This window comes from Centroberyx affinis, unplaced genomic scaffold (assembly GCF_046629955.1).
Source record: "Centroberyx affinis isolate AG114_WGS23_722 - 3 ecotype Tasmania unplaced genomic scaffold, CSIRO-AGI_Caff_v1 ptg004678l_1, whole genome shotgun sequence".
Lineage (NCBI taxonomy): Eukaryota > Metazoa > Chordata > Actinopteri > Beryciformes > Berycidae > Centroberyx > Centroberyx affinis.
In genome coordinates, this window is record NW_027282261.1 from 202,809 (window position 1) to 219,319 (window position 16,511).

General features: G+C 47.6%; 1 protein-coding gene across 1 annotated transcript in view; it reads right to left on the reverse strand.

The window, feature by feature from the left end:
• Window positions 1–2,644: 2,644 nt before the first annotated feature.
• LOC139665823 (rho guanine nucleotide exchange factor TIAM2-like) overlaps window positions 2,645–16,511 on the reverse strand; it is a 73,898-nt gene continuing 60,031 nt past the window's right edge. The window contains 12 exon segments of the mRNA XM_071544823.1: window positions 2,645–3,354; window positions 3,862–4,016; window positions 4,861–4,954; window positions 5,219–5,321; window positions 5,450–5,508; window positions 5,987–6,095; window positions 6,783–6,901; window positions 7,396–7,575; window positions 9,994–10,102; window positions 10,901–11,026; window positions 12,042–12,110; window positions 13,408–13,638. Coding sequence (XP_071400924.1) covers window positions 2,654–3,354; window positions 3,862–4,016; window positions 4,861–4,954; window positions 5,219–5,321; window positions 5,450–5,508; window positions 5,987–6,095; window positions 6,783–6,901; window positions 7,396–7,575; window positions 9,994–10,102; window positions 10,901–11,026; window positions 12,042–12,110; window positions 13,408–13,638 — 2,055 coding nt within the window. The 3' untranslated portion in view covers window positions 2,645–2,653.

The window sequence follows — 16,511 nt, forward strand, 5'->3', positions numbered from 1 at the left end:
GACTGAAGGACATTTCCAGAACTGGACTCACCCTTCCAACAAGACCATTGTCAGACAAGAGACAGCGTGTTGGGCAATAGGCAGCTTGAGTCCAGGGAAATGTCCCTCAACCTACAGAACCTGGACACCTCTCAGCATCACGGTTGTCATACCATTAGACCGCCACAGCTGTCTGTCATCACATGGAAATCTGATTAATCACACTAGATCTGAACCAATCACAGTTGTGTTCCTCAAGTCAGTTGACAACTGGAAAAAAACAATTGCCATCCGGCCCTCATGACAGATTTACTTGAAGTGATTTGTCACAGATTCTCATATGCGATGACGAGACAGGTTACTCTATCAACATTGCCTGTCAAGGTATATCTGGACGCTTCAGCATCACACTTGGCAGACCAGTAGTCCTCCACACCGGTTTACCATCAGATGAAATAGTCCTGTGTGGCTTGATCTGGGATGTTGCTGGTTGAAAAGTACAGTATATTGGGGTCATTACATCATCATAACATTCTCCATTTAGCACAGTGGAGCGTGTCAAGATGAATTGAGATGTGGGGGTGGCAGGAGGCCCCAAGAGTGTCTGTTCAAAGGAATAGGATTGCATTGACAAAATGTCAATATTTAAATGAATCTCATGACGAACAATTGTTTTCAGTGTCAGAATCAAAAGGAGAACATGGTAGGGCTTTCCTTGTGCAAGACGCCCCACTGAGAGTTACTCAGCAAATGGAAAATGTACCAACATTTGGCGCTTGGCGGATGTTTAATTTCAAACTTGCGTGTGTTCATAAAATCCCAGCAATGCGGTAAGGCTTACTCTGCGTTTCTCTTTGTGTAACCATGTCCCACTTCTGTCAGATAATTATGCATTGTATTGAGGATATACTTTTGGTTCCAAGACCCAAGATATAGCATTGTGCACTACTTATGACAGCTAATCAACGACTGGTGGCAAGTGTAGCCCTGGGACAGAGCCTGAGATAAGACATACTGTCTTCCCAGCCCTGCTTTACCTGTCAATGGAACATTAAGGATATGCAAAGCTGAACCGACAGACTTTGAAGGACTGGTTGAAAGCACTGTTCTCCAGGCGTCATTCACAGATAAAACTTTTATTTATAAAACAATTCCATAAGAACGGGGCATTCACATTCATTGGTATGCTAGCATTAAAGGCATGTTAAAGTTGAGAGCTGAGAAGGGAAAGAATGTACTAGTGGTTTGCCTTTTATAGTACCTCAATATGTACTCTATGCTACGGCAAACGCGTACCTTTACAAAAATATCCACTGCATTTATTGCAAATTCCTGCCTGATTTCCTACCTGTACAATGTCAAGTATGTATAAGAGGATATATAAATGTTTCAAATTTACAGCACAGTTACTTTGGAAAAGATAGTATATACAGGACACATACAAACATAAAAAAGAAACATTGGGTTTTAAACATTATTGCAGTTTAAATCATTGAATTAAGCAGTCATCTCAAAAATACCTGTACATTCCAATGCATGCACTGGAAATTACAATCCTTAGAGAAAGACAACCATAATCCAGTGGGCTACATTTAAAAGAATGTGAAAAATGTCACGCTGTATTGCATCGTTCTTTACAAGTGGACCAAATCTTTTGCCAACAGTTCAAGCCTTCACCCAAAAAGTTACTTAGCTAAGATATACAAAATCAAACCTATCAATAAATAAAAATTGCATTAAAAACAATAAAATCCTCATGATGTACAAATAGAAAAGGTTATTTCAAATATATAGGCAAACAGTGTATTTTAGTGCACAAAATACAGCAAAAAGGCAGAGTTGCGATAAAGTCAATCTCCTTCCTGTTCATTAAATCCGACTTCCTCAACACTCAGGAAGTCCGGCTAGACAAGCGCAGCTCTTTGGGAGGGTCCTGTTAGTCCGTAGCAGCTTCCACTCAGTGCCTCCTTTCCTTTCCCGCTATCCTTAATGTGTAACAAGCACGTAATCTGTGATAAACTGCACCCTGTTTGGCTCTGTGAAACCAAATACAAAAGCCTAAATTGCCAACCCCGGGATTAAAAACCCGAATTGCCCTACCAAGTCAGCTAAAGCACCAGTGCGGCTGCCTGAGAAACTTACAGGTATCAGGGCAGTTAACGGCAAACTCCCGATGGACATTCTCCCCCGTTCTTCAGAGAAAAGGAATCCAGTCAAAGAGGGGATAAACAAAGCCGGTCGATGTGAGTTGGGTGGGGGGGGGGGGACGAGGAGAGGAGTGGAGTACATCACCCGGGCAGGTTGTGAGGAGGAAGCAAACCCCAGAGAGCTGGGCAGAGCCGGGGTATGCATCAGTGCTTGGCAGATTCATTGCAGTCATTACCATCGGGACAGAGCCGCCTCGCCTCGCCTCTCCGGGGCGACGTGGGGGACCGCGACTCTCATGTCTCTCGGCCAATAGGCTTCTATCAGAGCGGATCATTTACACCTGACCCCCAACCGAGCAGGCAGGTGGCTTCCTAAATTAACTTCAGAGTTGAGGCACGGCACCGCAACCACCCACAGGGGGTTTCCCCTCTTCTGACGCAGGGGCTTTGGTCAGACCCCTCTCACCTTTCGACCGTTGACCTGTGGCCTAGGTATATTCATTGTTTTTGCGCGTCTGTCTCGGCCCCTAGGAGGTGGGGGCGTTGCCGGAGTCGGTGGCGCAGCTCTCGGCGGGGTCATAGAAACAGTCCTCATTGACCACTGAAGTCAGGCTCTGGACGCTGAACTCTCTCTCCAGCAGGGCGTTGAGGTCCACCGCCCCCGACGATGACACGGTGTCCGTCTGGCTGTCCAGCGACCTGCTGTGCTCCTTCATGCTCACCAGCGCCCCCTGGCTCCTCCTGAAGCTACTGCCGGTTTTCCTCTTCACAGGGTTGAAGAGGCCCCGCGTCAGTTTGGGCTGGCACTCGGGAGTGTCCACCTCCCCTCCCTCGGGTTGGACGCGGGGGGCGAGCGCGAGTCCCGACGCGGCTTCCTCCGACAGTTTGAGCTGGAGGAACTGAGCCTCGATGGCGCTGGTGGGCGAGCCGCCGCCTCCTCCGCTTTCCCTCCTCCTCCCCCCCGCCTCGCTAAACCCGTCGTCGTCCTCGTCACTTAAAATATCCGACTCTTTCACGGAGGTGGTGGGGGGTTGCTGGGACCAGCTCTGTTGGGTGGGGGAGAGGCGTGGGTCTGAGGTGGCGGCGCAGGGTGCAGGCGCCCCGGAGGAGCTGGCAGTCCCGCTGCTCAGGCCGCTCTCGTCCGAGTCTGGCCCGGGCTTGGGGTTCCCGGCCTGGGCTGGGTGGTCGACGAGGGGCTGCTTACACAACCAGGAGGCCCGAGAGGAACCTGGTGATGAAGGTGGACATGGAGGTCAGAGAAAGGTTTCTCTTATCTCACAAGAACACGCTGCCCCATAACATTTTATGACCTATAATTAAAAAGATCTGGGTTTTGAGCCAAGTAAAGGTCAACCTATGCTTGAACATTTTATTTACTGTTGAGATAAAGTAAGATATGATCATCTGTGCAGTACGTGCATACTTAACATTACACGCTTGATGCTTCATTTTCAAAGCCAAGTCATCTTAAAGGCTAAATTCCAGTCTGTATTAATCACCCTCATGCCCTGTGTGGGTATGTTTTCATAGGAAAGTTTCCCAGGGAGTAGCTCCTGGTACTGAGAGCAAAAATGTCAGTGTTTCTAATATAGATCTTTAATAGGAAAAAGACTTCTCTTCATGCAACCTGCAGTAGCTTAATGACATTCTTCCTATGTAGTTCCCTCCATTTTGATTGGGAAATAACCAAAGCCACTGATAGGACACTGTGTGACGAAGGCTGCTGGACGCTCACCTATCCTGGCGGAGGAGGGCAGGGTGCTGCGCAGGGGAGCCAGCCGCTCCTTGCAGGTCCGCTCCAACATGCCATCGCTCCTCAGGTTCCTCCTCACATTCTCCCTGAGGATGGAGCGGATCACCTTGATGATGTTGACCTTGCACTCCGGCACACTGGGGGGAAAACACAGCAGAGAGGCTGTCTTGAGCACAGGGTGTATCCATCCACATTTAGCTTCCATCATGAAGTGAAGTATACAACCCCTAGAGCCAGTGCCATTAGAACAGTGGTTGAGGGTTCATGACATGCCTTAGAAGATTCAATAAATGGACTGAATGTGACAAATGCTACCTAGGACAGCAGACAGAAGGAAGCAGTACTACTTAAACTAACAAATATTTCCTTATTATTGCAGTATATTTTATATACTGCATCAACTGTTCTGCTGGTTAATCCATTATCACTGAGGCCTTGGTTATACCTCTGTCCAACAGTGTTCCCACACTCACTTGGACATCAAATTAAAGATTTTTTAATGGCTTTCGAGGTCCTGTTTGGTGAAATTCAAGCACTCAAAATCAGCATGTTTTGAGGTAAGACATTTTCTACTCCTGATCAAGAAATCCTGATGATCTCCATCACAGGGTTTCCTCAGTATGAGAAGTGTTGATCCAGAGAGCTGAGGCATACTGATGAATTTGGGTGCTATATTTTAGTACTTTAAAGGCAAATCCACAAACCTTCAATGATTTTCAAAGTGCATGGGAACCCCGGTCCAACCCTACAAAGGCCTGTACAAAACGAGCTCTAGTACCCAAAATAGATCTGAGGTCACTTTCTGGTGAATAACGACATTTAATTATTGGTCTGTCTTAATCAGCCTGGGTCCTAGGGTATGCCTCCACTTATCAGGGCTGAAAAAACCCTATTCTCGAATGTGTGATGGGTAAGAAATCACTATGGAATCCAAGAAAAGTTTTATCTTTGCAGATTCCACCTGCAGGTTTGCTCTCTGACCTGCTGCACAGCTGGAAGACGGTCTCTGGTCTCCCTTCCACTTCAGACCTGGTATGAATCAGCTCCCAGATACAGCTGCTCTCTGCGCCTGTTCCTGGGAGAGCGGGGGGAAATAATGGAGAGGCTTTTAATCACGCAGTCCAAATATGGTTTATGGTTTCAAAAGGAGATAAGGGGGGAGGGAGGGGGGGAACTTGAGCTGAATAGAAATGCCAGAAGGGGTGTGTGTGGGCAAGGAGAATGAGCTTAGGTGTGCGTTTGAGGGGAGAGGGAGAAGGAGAAAGATTTAGCGGATGGATTTTGTAAGCGATTAAATAGTGACAATGCAGTGTGAATGTATGGGCGCCATGGCTCTTACCTGCGGTGTTTCCCAGTCGGACCTGCAGTGCAGACAGCGGGATGAGCCAGCGGAACTTAAATGGGTCCACATCTCCGTGGGAGAGCGCTGAACGAGGGTTGGTCTGGTCGTCACACAGAAAAACACCACAGAGGGGGAGAGGGAGACAGAGAGAGAGATATTAAGCTTTGCACCTAAGAAACCATTAGAGGCACGTGAGAGTAAATGAGCAACAACAGACAGAATCCTTACCATCTTCTTCTTCAGCTTGTTGTTCTCCCTGTAGACCAATATCACCGCTTTCTTGAACACTGATGAGAGAGAACACATCGGCATCTTAGTTTTGACTGTGAACGCCTCTTGGGGGAAACCGAGAGAAGGAATACATCCCACAGAAGCAGTTTAGATGCCAGCTCAAAGCCTTAAAGCATATATCTGTGCTGCAGCTACGGAGGCTGAAATTCACTGAAAAATCTACGTGGCTCTAGTGGAAACCCATTATGTTTGGTTTGTGCTGATTAAACTTTAACATCCACGGGCGACGCAAAAAACAATGGATCCAATAATTAAAACTGTGTCTAATTTGGTCATTTGTGTCCAAAGCCATTGAGACAACACCGCATGTGAAATTTGATAGGAATGCCAGCCAGGGCAGCGGTTGCCAAAAACCCTTCCGACTCTGGCATGGAGCGGGTGGGGTGAGGCGGTGGGGTGGTGGGGGATGGGGGACTCATTTTCCCAGAATGCAACAGCAGCGGCGGCGACGACTGGGGCAGTGTGCAGACTCACCAAACACGGTCATCTCAGGATCTTTTCTCATGCGGCCCAGCGACGGATGGGGGTTGAGCCAGACCGCTGAGGAATGCATGAGAAACTCTCCCATCGAGATTTCCGTGACCTGAGTGAGAGAGACGGAGACAGACAGGAGACGTTTAGGAGAGAGAGAGGAGGCAGGGACAGAGAGATAGAGAGAGTGTGGAAGAGAGAGAGAGAGAGAGAGAGAGAAAGCATGATGAGCCAGACTTTTAGCATTTTGCTCTAGTATACTGCTGTGTGAGATACATACTAAGTATCCATGTCTGTGAATGGAGCTCCACAGATACTACAAACGAGTGTAGTGCTATGCGGGCTGACTGTCGATTTCAGACTGGACTTTCATCCGGTGGACTTGAGATCAAGCTTGACTGAGAGCTGTTAAAAACTCACTGAAATCATACAGTACCTAGACAACATAATTTAGCATTCACTTTGAATATTTATGGCACAGTGGTTACCAACTAAATATTCCACTGACTTTTAAATTCGACTTGTAAATTTATTCGTTCCCTAGGGGCAATGCACAGTAGACGGCGTAAACAGCATGAGGGGCTAAGCTGCTCCGCTCTGATGTGCTGATATTTACCCCCACGACTTCGCTGGTCTGAAGTAGTTTTGACTGAATGTGCCAAGTATTAAGTACGGGAAATTGTGTAGAACGCATGGCATCGAATAGCAGCCTGCCTGCACCGCTAACACGACCTGTCTGCACACACCAAAGTGGATTTCTTTCATTTAGGCAATGCGTTAGTGGGTGAAATAAACCTACCTCCTTGTCGTGGCCAGTCTGCTCGGCCACCAGCTGGTCAAAGACAGAGCCGTAGTCCTCGTAGATCTTCTGCATCTCGTTGATGTGGCTGGCCACCTTCTCCATGGCTTTCAGCGCCTCTGCAGGCAGAGGGTTAACGTGTGGGCAAGTTTGCATTAGAAGATTTTTTTTTACAGTGAAACACAGATAATTGATTTCTTAGTGGCTTATTACGGCTGACTTGTCATTTGAACATTATTTTTCAGATTGGATTCTGAAGATTTTATGAGAACACATCGCTGCATGTCCACGCTTCGCCTGAAAATGACTATTATGCATCTCCTGTGAGGCTATTTCAGTCAGTGTCTCCTGTTTTTCTTGCTCTCTCATTCTATTTCTTTAAATTGCACATTATATGCACATTGTGACTGGAAATCATTCAGACTATGTAGAACTCTGATCACAATGTGAGCCTGACAACTTTCAGCCTGATTTGAAGATAAAAATCCCACTTTTTGTGCATCCAGGACCATGTGTGATCACATGATAAAAGTGACATAAAACTGCCAGGTGTAAACATAGCCTATATTTTTTAGTGCATAATCATCTTTGAGCATGTGTGTTTCCCCCCTACCGTTGAGGTGGTAGTGCTCCTCGCTGTCTGCGTCAGTGAGGGAGACCAGCTCCCGGAGCAGCAGGGGGTACTTGAGCACCCTCTGCACCGGCTTAATCAGGTAGGACTCTAGGGTGGACGAGTGCTGCTTGGTGGGGTTCCTCGCGTCCAGGAATTCCTTGAAGGCCTGGTCCGTCTTGGCTGAAAACACAACACGCATACAGAATCAATATGTGTCATTCGTTCACCGCAGTTTACCGTTTTTGTTCACTTTTTTCATTTATCTCATTACTTTGGTACATAGAGACAGAAAGTGTGGCTATGTTGTGTACCCATAAGTCAGATCTGAAAATAAGAATGAATGTAGGCTCTCCAATGCATACTACTAGTCCCACTACTGTGTCCTAAGCCCTGTAGAGCCCAGTGCAACATCCTGGTGCAATAACATCCCTCCAGCAGGGGGTAGCGTAGGCTTCTCCTCACCCTAGCATGACCACTGCAGTACTAATGTCCAAACATCTGCTAATAGCATCTACTCTGCACAGCATCATTGAGACTCATAATAATGTTAAGATAGAGTGTTTTTCCCATTGCCAAAGGAAAACTGAATCTAGCTTAACTGTGTCCGGTTACTTAAATGCCATGTGCAATGTGAAAAAAATATATAATGTCCTTAGTTTAGGCTGAAGCCGACAGCACGGTGTGAAAGGGCAGGTATAATACTGAATGAGACACTCTCCAGTCTTCTGTAAAGGTGATGACATTTTCCCTGAGCCGCGCAGCCACCCTCTGTTTCCACTACGCTGACTGAGGGGAGCCATTAAAATATTAATTATAGCACTCCCAGCCACAGACAGGCAGCCGCATCGACACCTCCTGGAGTAATTGGCAGGCAATTAACGAGCCGACAAGTAAACAGAGAAACTCAGGAAACCCAGGGCCCTTGGCACGGCGGAAAGGGGGTGGGGGGGTGGATGGAGGGGGTGGCATATAATTACTTAAAGGGTTGACAAACACCCACAGATTCTACTTTGTGTCCTTGCATCAGCTGGTTGTGTCCAGGCTGTGCTGTATCATGCTGTGCCAAGTATATACTCTGTGTGTGCACTGTGTAACTATTGCCTTGTATGCTGGGCCGTTCTTAGCTGCACTGTGCAATTAGAGTGCTGCATCGTGTTCTAATATTGGTTCATGTGTCACCAGCTGTAATACCACATACCCCTACCATTTAAAGCTTCGGTTAGAAGGAGAGCAGTGCTGTTTTTGACATGTGCAGCCTGTGTCATCGTTGCCTTGCGTCCGGCATCTTTTCCCCATCGCTGAAATGTTTGGAGCCATTTTGTGCTGAGGTGGCACTGCCACAGACTTCTACATCTACATCTGAAGAACTTCCGAATCATCAAAAATATCAAACTAGTATGCTAAGATCTGCTTTTTTTTTGTTTAAAAGTTTCTTAATGGTGCATCTAAAAAAAAGAGGAAGAGGAGGCTGCACCTCAGTGGGTGGATTGTAGCAAAATTGATCTTTTTACAGCATGAGGTTGGCATTTTCATCAATCAAATGTGATTTTCATGATCTTTTAAAATGTTAAACTGCACATATTCAGACACAACGGGAAAAATATCCTCTTCTTTCCTGCACCAATACAACCACTCTGTTCCAATGTTGCCTTGATAACCATGTTTACTGCACTTTATTCTACTCCAGGTAACTCTGACCCACCAGAGACTTTTCTGACTGTTTTTCTCCCATCCAATCCAATTAAATATCCATCCTGCTACCTACTTCGAGGAAAATCCCACGCAATCCCGGTAATGGGGCGGGTTTAAGCGGCACAGGGGGGCAATTTGCCCACCCGTCTCGTCGCAGAAGAAGCCAATTCTCTGTATGCTGGGCAGCGTTCCCGAGTAGCGGAGCGACGCTGGCGTCTTAGCACCCATAAATCAACTTTAACATTTCTACCCTGTCACTTGCTGAGGGAGATGTGAGGAATTATTAAGGCTCTCTGGCTGTCACTGTTGCATCTCTGCTGTTATTGGACAAGGCCTGGTAATGCAGCGTGACAATAGAGGTTATTTGTTTTTGCTCATCCATTTTGCGAAAGCAGTGAAACAGCCATAAAAGCAGCAAAGCAAGTATAAAATCGAGAGGCACGAAACCTGGAATATTCCAATAAATATAAGAATATTTCAATACAGCTTCAACTTTAGAAAGCGCAACAAAGGGAATAATGTATTTTGTGTGTGTGTGTGTGTGTGTGTGTGTCTGTTTGTGTAGGAGACTGGAGAACGCAACTGAACAGGCTGGGCTGCAGTAAATTGGAGTGGCATCACTTCACCTCACTTTCACTGGCTGTCTCACTCTAGGACATTTACTCTCGTCCATAATTGATTAGTTTCCCAAAACGGGAGGCCAAACCTTGAACGTGGAGTGCCGCGAGCGGGTGTCGCTGATGCAACGCGGGTGCAAGGGAGCCGAATTCAGCAGGGGTGCGGGATGGTTCTGATCAGTATGCGTCTGCAAGTGTATTTCCTATAGGCCGGTTTTGAGTCTCCGGCTCGCTGTGGGTGGCGTGTGTGTATTTAGGCCTTCATGTGCAGTTTGTGTGTTTACTGTACCTCTCTCCAGGACCTTCTGGACCTTGATGTGGTTGGCGCAGAAGCCGCTGTAGAGCTTGAAGTGGTCGGCGTAGTAGAGGAACGAACCCCCCAGAGAAAACAGCAGCTTCTGTAAACAGAGAGGGAGGGGGGGTGAGAGAAATCGTAAAAAAAAAAAAAAGACGGGGACTGAGAGACACACTGCGACGGGGAGAGTGATGACACAGAAAGCCAAGTGTACAGAGAGAGAGAATGAGAGAGTGCGAACATGTGAAGTCGTGACCCCGCCACTCTCTCCTGCCTCTCTGGGGAGACGATTCAAACGCCCCCTCTGTCCTCTCCCTCTCTCTCTCGCCTAACCTCCGAGCACACCGGCTTTCAGCGGCACACAATCCGACCAAGTCGACCGCCGCTTGGATCAATAGACCCCACACCTTGTCATGTCAAGCCCATAAATCAGCCTGCCATGCTCCTGTCACACCTCCTCAATTATTTATAAGCCTCAAGATGTCAAAGAACACGCTGTAGACTGGAATAGTGGCTAAAATCAACCGGATAGAGAGTATATGTTGTATGTGATCTGCTTCAGAGGTCAAGGCTGTGTGATCCTATGAGTGATTATGGTATTAAATTATCTTTTTTGATGTCATATTCTTGAAATGTACATTGATAATTTCCGGTCACTTCTTCCATCATGTGATATTTTATTGATCCCCATAGGGAAATTATCTTTTCACTTGGCAACCCCCCCCCCCCCCCCCCCAGGAAGGTCGGAGGTCAGGGTTGTGTAGAGAAGAGCTGGTCGTGGATTCAATGACTTGCCCAAGGACACTTCAAGCATGGCGGATGTTTGCCATGCCGACACGGAGCTCAGCACCTGCTGATAACCGCTTTAGGCCCAGGGTGTGTCGCTGTGTCCGTATCTCACCTTGAACTGTGCGGGGGTCTCCAGGGTGCTGAAGTCGGGCGAGGAGGCGATCCTCTCCTCCAGTGTCTGGAGGAAGACCCGCTGGAAGTCCAGCATCTCTGGCAGGCTGCCAAACAGGCTCTCCATCTGGGGAGAGGGGGGGAGACAGGGGGAAGGGGAAGAGGGAGGATGGATGTGAAAAGCAGTGGTTAGAATGGGAAAGAGGTGGAGAGAGGAGAGGGGATGAAAGCGGAGGTGTATGGGAATATAAGGGAGGATGTGAGAAGGAAAAAGCCAAGATACATAGCTTGCAATTTATAACAGTCAGTCAGACGGTCGCCCTGGAGTGTTGTAAAACCTCCACTCTTGATGGCTCATCTCTGACAATGGCACTTAGGGACAAGCTATGATGCTCTGCTGCAACACACAGTCACACAAGCGTGTGTACTTTTATTGTCTGCATCTCTCTAGCACTCCCTCTCGAAACACACAGACACACACACACACACAACACTTCCCTTCATTAAAAGCCGTTCGGAGGCCGACTCGCCCTTGTCCACTTTGCGCCCGGACACGTCCCAGTGTCCCATAATGGCCTTTTAATTTGCCCCAGCGCGCGGCGGCCTATCAACCGGCGCGTCTTGGGAGAGGCGTCCTGTGTTTGAGGTCACACGCTGTGCGCCGTGCTGCACAGCGGGCTGGGAACTGCTGCGCTAAGGTCATCAGCATTCTGCAGCTACTGCCGCATGTTGCCACAGGAGCGCACCGAGACAAAGCCTGACTTAAGGCATTTTAAAACAAGAAGATGAATCCTGAATTTGAGAGTTCTTGATAAAAAAAGACGGGAAAATCAGTGGGAGATTGTGGCTAAAAATTATAAGGTGAATCTTTAAAGGGTGGGTTTGCCTTCAAGCCGGCCTTTATTGGCGTGTCCCTCTGGGCAGCTGGAAGGTCAGTGTAGGGGAAAGCTAATTTGTCCTCCAGCCAGTCACACCGGTAATGAGGGAGATACGGCCTGGCAGAGTTCATTGACATCACCTCTGGGTAATAAACACTCAATGAATTCCATGTTCTATATAGCCTCAACCCCTCCCAGGACACTCCTGCTCTCCTCACTGTCGCCATACCTCATACACACACACACACATAACACACAACGTACCTCGTCCAGTGTGAGGAAGGTTTCATTCTGCAGGGGCTTCAGGTAGATCTCGAACAGGCAGGCCAGGTCCTACACACACACACACACACACACACACACAGAAATCCAAAAGAAGGTCAGTGACAGGGAATCAAACAGCGATGGCAAACATTATCCCTTAACCTTCCTGTCCTTTAAAAGCCCTTTGATCATCAGACTGGCTTTCACTCCTCCTCCTTTTCTCTGTGCTAACCTCCGTTCTTATCTCTCTCTTTCTTCCCTCCCTCCCTACCTCCCTCTCCCCTCTACCTTTCCCTCTCTCTCTCTCTCTTTCCCTCCTTTAATGTGGCTGCAGCTTGTCTTGGTATCAGTGGGGATATTCTCATTAGGTTGATTTATGAGCTTCCTCCTCCTCTCTCCTCTGCCCCCACCCCACCCCACCCCACCCCACCCCACACACACACAAGTACCTCAGGCGCTGTAGCCCAGCCTATGGCGCACTAATGGATACAGGCAAACAGGCCGCCACTATAGCAAAGCACACTGGGAAGACAATCTCCTCCCTTAACTACAAATCAATGCCATGTGGACGAGGAGGAGGAGGGTATACATACAGGAAAAAATAAACTTAATAAAAAAAGAATGAGAAGAAGAAAAGATGTAGTCAGAGAGAGAGAGAGATGCAAATTGAGTGTATGCTCTGAAAAAAAAAGAAAGAAACGCAGAGAGAGAAAAAGACGGCTTGGGGGATAATCAGCCAGCTCCGACAGGCTCTACAGAGACGATGTAAGATCATGAAAGTAGCTCTTTAATGTGCATCAGGGAAGAAAAGGTTGTGTCTGAAACATTAACTATAAGGGGCGGCTAAATGATGAGGCGGGCAGAAGATAAACAAGGCGAGGGAGGGAGGAGGGAGGGAGGAGGGAGGGAGGAAGGGGGGAGGGAGGGAGGGAGGAGCTTTCTCTCTCCCTACGTCTCAATGCTTGCTTTTTTATGTCCTGTATCTCTTCTGTGTGCTCTGCGTCGTATAAAATGTGAAAAGACATGGCAGCTGACGGGTATAGTGCGTTATTACTTTTTGTGATTGACGGCATGTGTGGCCAATAAAAAACATGAATCATGTGTGGGGAATGAGTTTCAGAGGTGCTGCGGTGCTTTCTGTCTTGATCACAAAAAGTCTGAATCTACAGAGTTTAATAACCGAGGAGCGAAAAGTAAAAGTCAAATTTGTCTCTTATTTGCGGAGTGTTGTGCATTGATATTACTAACTAGAGTTATGATGAAGTTATGAAACACTGGGAAGAGTTTCCCTTTAGGAGTCTTCACTCAAACCTTCACGTTAATCCCCTAATCTAAATCCTAATATGATAGGAATCCAAGCTCTCACCTTCACGTAGGACTTCTCCGTGTCCACCAGCTCCTGGATGACCTTGCGCAGCCTCTCGGTGGCGCTCATGTGCTTGGGGCAGGGCCTGAGCAGGGTGGTGGCCTCTCCCGTGGGGCCCGAGCCTAGCCCCTGCCCCGCCAGAGGCTCCTTGGCGTCCTCCATCAGACCCCCGGAGCCCGGGCCCGCCCCATCCTGAAAGGACTGGTAGAGAGTGCACACCGTGTCCACACTCTGTAGGGGGGCGATAGAGAGAGAGGGGGGGTGTTTAGGTTTAAGGAGGACAGGGATTATGACAGTCAGCAGGGTAAAATGAGGGAGATGAGATCGCATGTTATATGAGAAATGGCATTGTCCTCATTAAGAAAGGATAATACTAACTGTACCAGGCTTTACAGTGAGTAGGTTAATTGAAAATCTCTAATATTCCTCACACACACACACACACACACACAGCTCCAGTTCTGTATAAAATAATGATATATAATTCTACACACTGTACATGGACAGTTGTTCCCCTGGGTATGTACCAGTACTTACAGTGTTATGGAGATTTAGTCATGCACTCTATGCTAATGCACTCTATGCTAATTGGCTTTGCAGCAAAGATGTGACTGTACGTCTAAAAGATTAGCAGGATATCCCGGCAGATAGCATTATAGCACATTACATTATTTTTCCAAAAATCCATAGTGGACCGTTATGCAGCTTTGTGTCACATCAATTCCACTAAATTTGACACAGGGGGTGGGGGGCATTGCTTGGTCATAGCGTCTCAGTTTGCCTAAGTAGTCTATAGTACCTCTGCTCAATCACATCAGTACAATTTCCTCAAACCTGCTTTGTTCGCCTGTGATGGGTAGAACCCCATGAAGAACTCAGTGCCGTACCATTTACAGAGGAGTTCAATATGTAACCCACATCAGTTCATATTGGACTGTATTGCCCCGGGTTGGGAAATTAACATCAGCCGCCGGCAACACACTGGGAAATTTTGCCTGTGGCAGGTAAATTCCTCTAGTCTATGAACCACTGTGACAGAAATATACCATTATCAGAGTTTTTTTTCTGTTCCCTGGTAGGTAAAGAAGCAGTTTTGAATCCATCAGCCACTGTAGTCGATAGAGGGAAAAATCTTTCCCTGTCTTCATCATACAGTGTTTGCTAATATTTTACCAGTATGGCACGACCTGAGGCTATTCAAGTACAATATCGACTGCACTTTGGCACAAAGCCATCCGAATGTCTTCCCTGACAAGCTATTCAAACATAATATTGACCATCAACTGGACCAAGCTGGTCTAGGCTGTAACACACAAGCTTTGAATTATGATGTGATTTCTAAGTTAAAAATAGTGATATGGTGACTGATCCTTCTTTGTCCATGTGAATGACATGATGTAGCATTATATTCTGCGGCCAGTCACTGAATCCAACCGAGGCAGATAAGTGCCAGTAATAGCAGGTTTCCATCCGCTGCACAGCAACACAGCACTGTGGGATGGCCACCATGCTGGGCAAAACAGCTGCTCAGCACTATCCGCCTGCCTGTGTCTGTGCGTGTGTGTGTGTGCTGGTATTTAAAATACTGCATGAGCAAGCACTCAAGTGCGTCTCATCACTACAGACTGCACAGCAACACACATGGATCAATACACCCTTCATTCTGACACTTACAGACATCGATATATACACACACACACTTCCCAGGCAGTGTGTGAAAGCTCGTCGGAGTCATTCAGCTCGGATCCTAGTCCAGACTATATCCCCCCCACCCCCCCACCCCCACCCTGACCCGCCAACCCCCCACCTCCGTCCCAGAGCGCCCATAGACAATCATGGCTTCCATTAATAAGCCAGCAACTCATCAGCTAGCTCATTATAGCATGGTCACTCCAGAGACGGCCCTCCCAAGCTACAGTATAGACTGTGTGTGAGAGAGAAAGTGAGAGAGAGAGAGGGGGAGAGAGAGAGAGAGAGAGAGAGAGGAGGGGGGGTAAAATGCCCCTCCATGGCCTCTATGTCTGGGCTAGGCAGTCTGTTTCAAGTGATCCGCCGCCCACACCAGCGCTCGGCTCTGGGGTTTCTTCGAATGTGGGCTGATAATTATGAGGAGACTTAACATCTCCCTCTGCACTGGAGCAGGGGAAACCGCTCCGACTGCAAACACAAACACACACACACACACACCTGTACGCGTAAATACAGACCAACTGGGTTTACACAGAGCCTAACATTCCATTAACACTAGCCTAATCAGAATGAAAAATGCCTCAACTAGGAGAATATTAACGATGTAAAACACGTAAACCGACTACTTTCTGTGGTTGGAATACATAATATTCTTTGTGCCTATGTTCACCTACTTGGAGGAAGCGATGGAAAGGAAAGGAAAATGTAAAACATCCTTCTCAACATCGATTCTGACTACATGCTTTTGTGCCTGTAAACACATACCTCATCAGATCGCTTTAGTGTTCATGTAATCCATTCAACTGGCGTCCTCAATTGGGAGTAATTCATTAAGAATGATAAAATATTCCATGTAACCATAGCCGCCTGCTGACACATCGACAAACCCCCCCCCCCACACACACACACACACACACACACTGATGAAACCCACACGCGCCCCACACACGGAGCCAGTCAACCTTCACTCATTGACACACACTCACTCTAAAAACTCCATATTGCGGCGGGCAGGCAGACGGGGAGAGATTGTGTGTAGGAAGCACAGAGGTTGAAGGATATCAGAGCGACATATTCATCAAATAGCCCGCCGGTAGCTCCAGACAGGGGAGAGGCAGCCTTGTGGAGACAGATAACAGCAATATCTGCCGTTTATTTCAGCTACAGGCGTCCGGAGGGAGACGAGGCCTGCCTGGGTCTTTAGGAACATGTTTGTGCGTGTGTGTGTGTGTGTGCCAAATAGCATGCAGCGCTGCTCAACTGGTGAGTTAATTCTCATCACGCACACGCACGCACGCTCTGGAGGGATAGCGGCTCATGTTCACCTCACACACACACACACAAACGAGACAATTGCAGAGCTGTGCAGGCGGCAAAAAGGCATGGACATGCGAAAACGCACACACACACACACA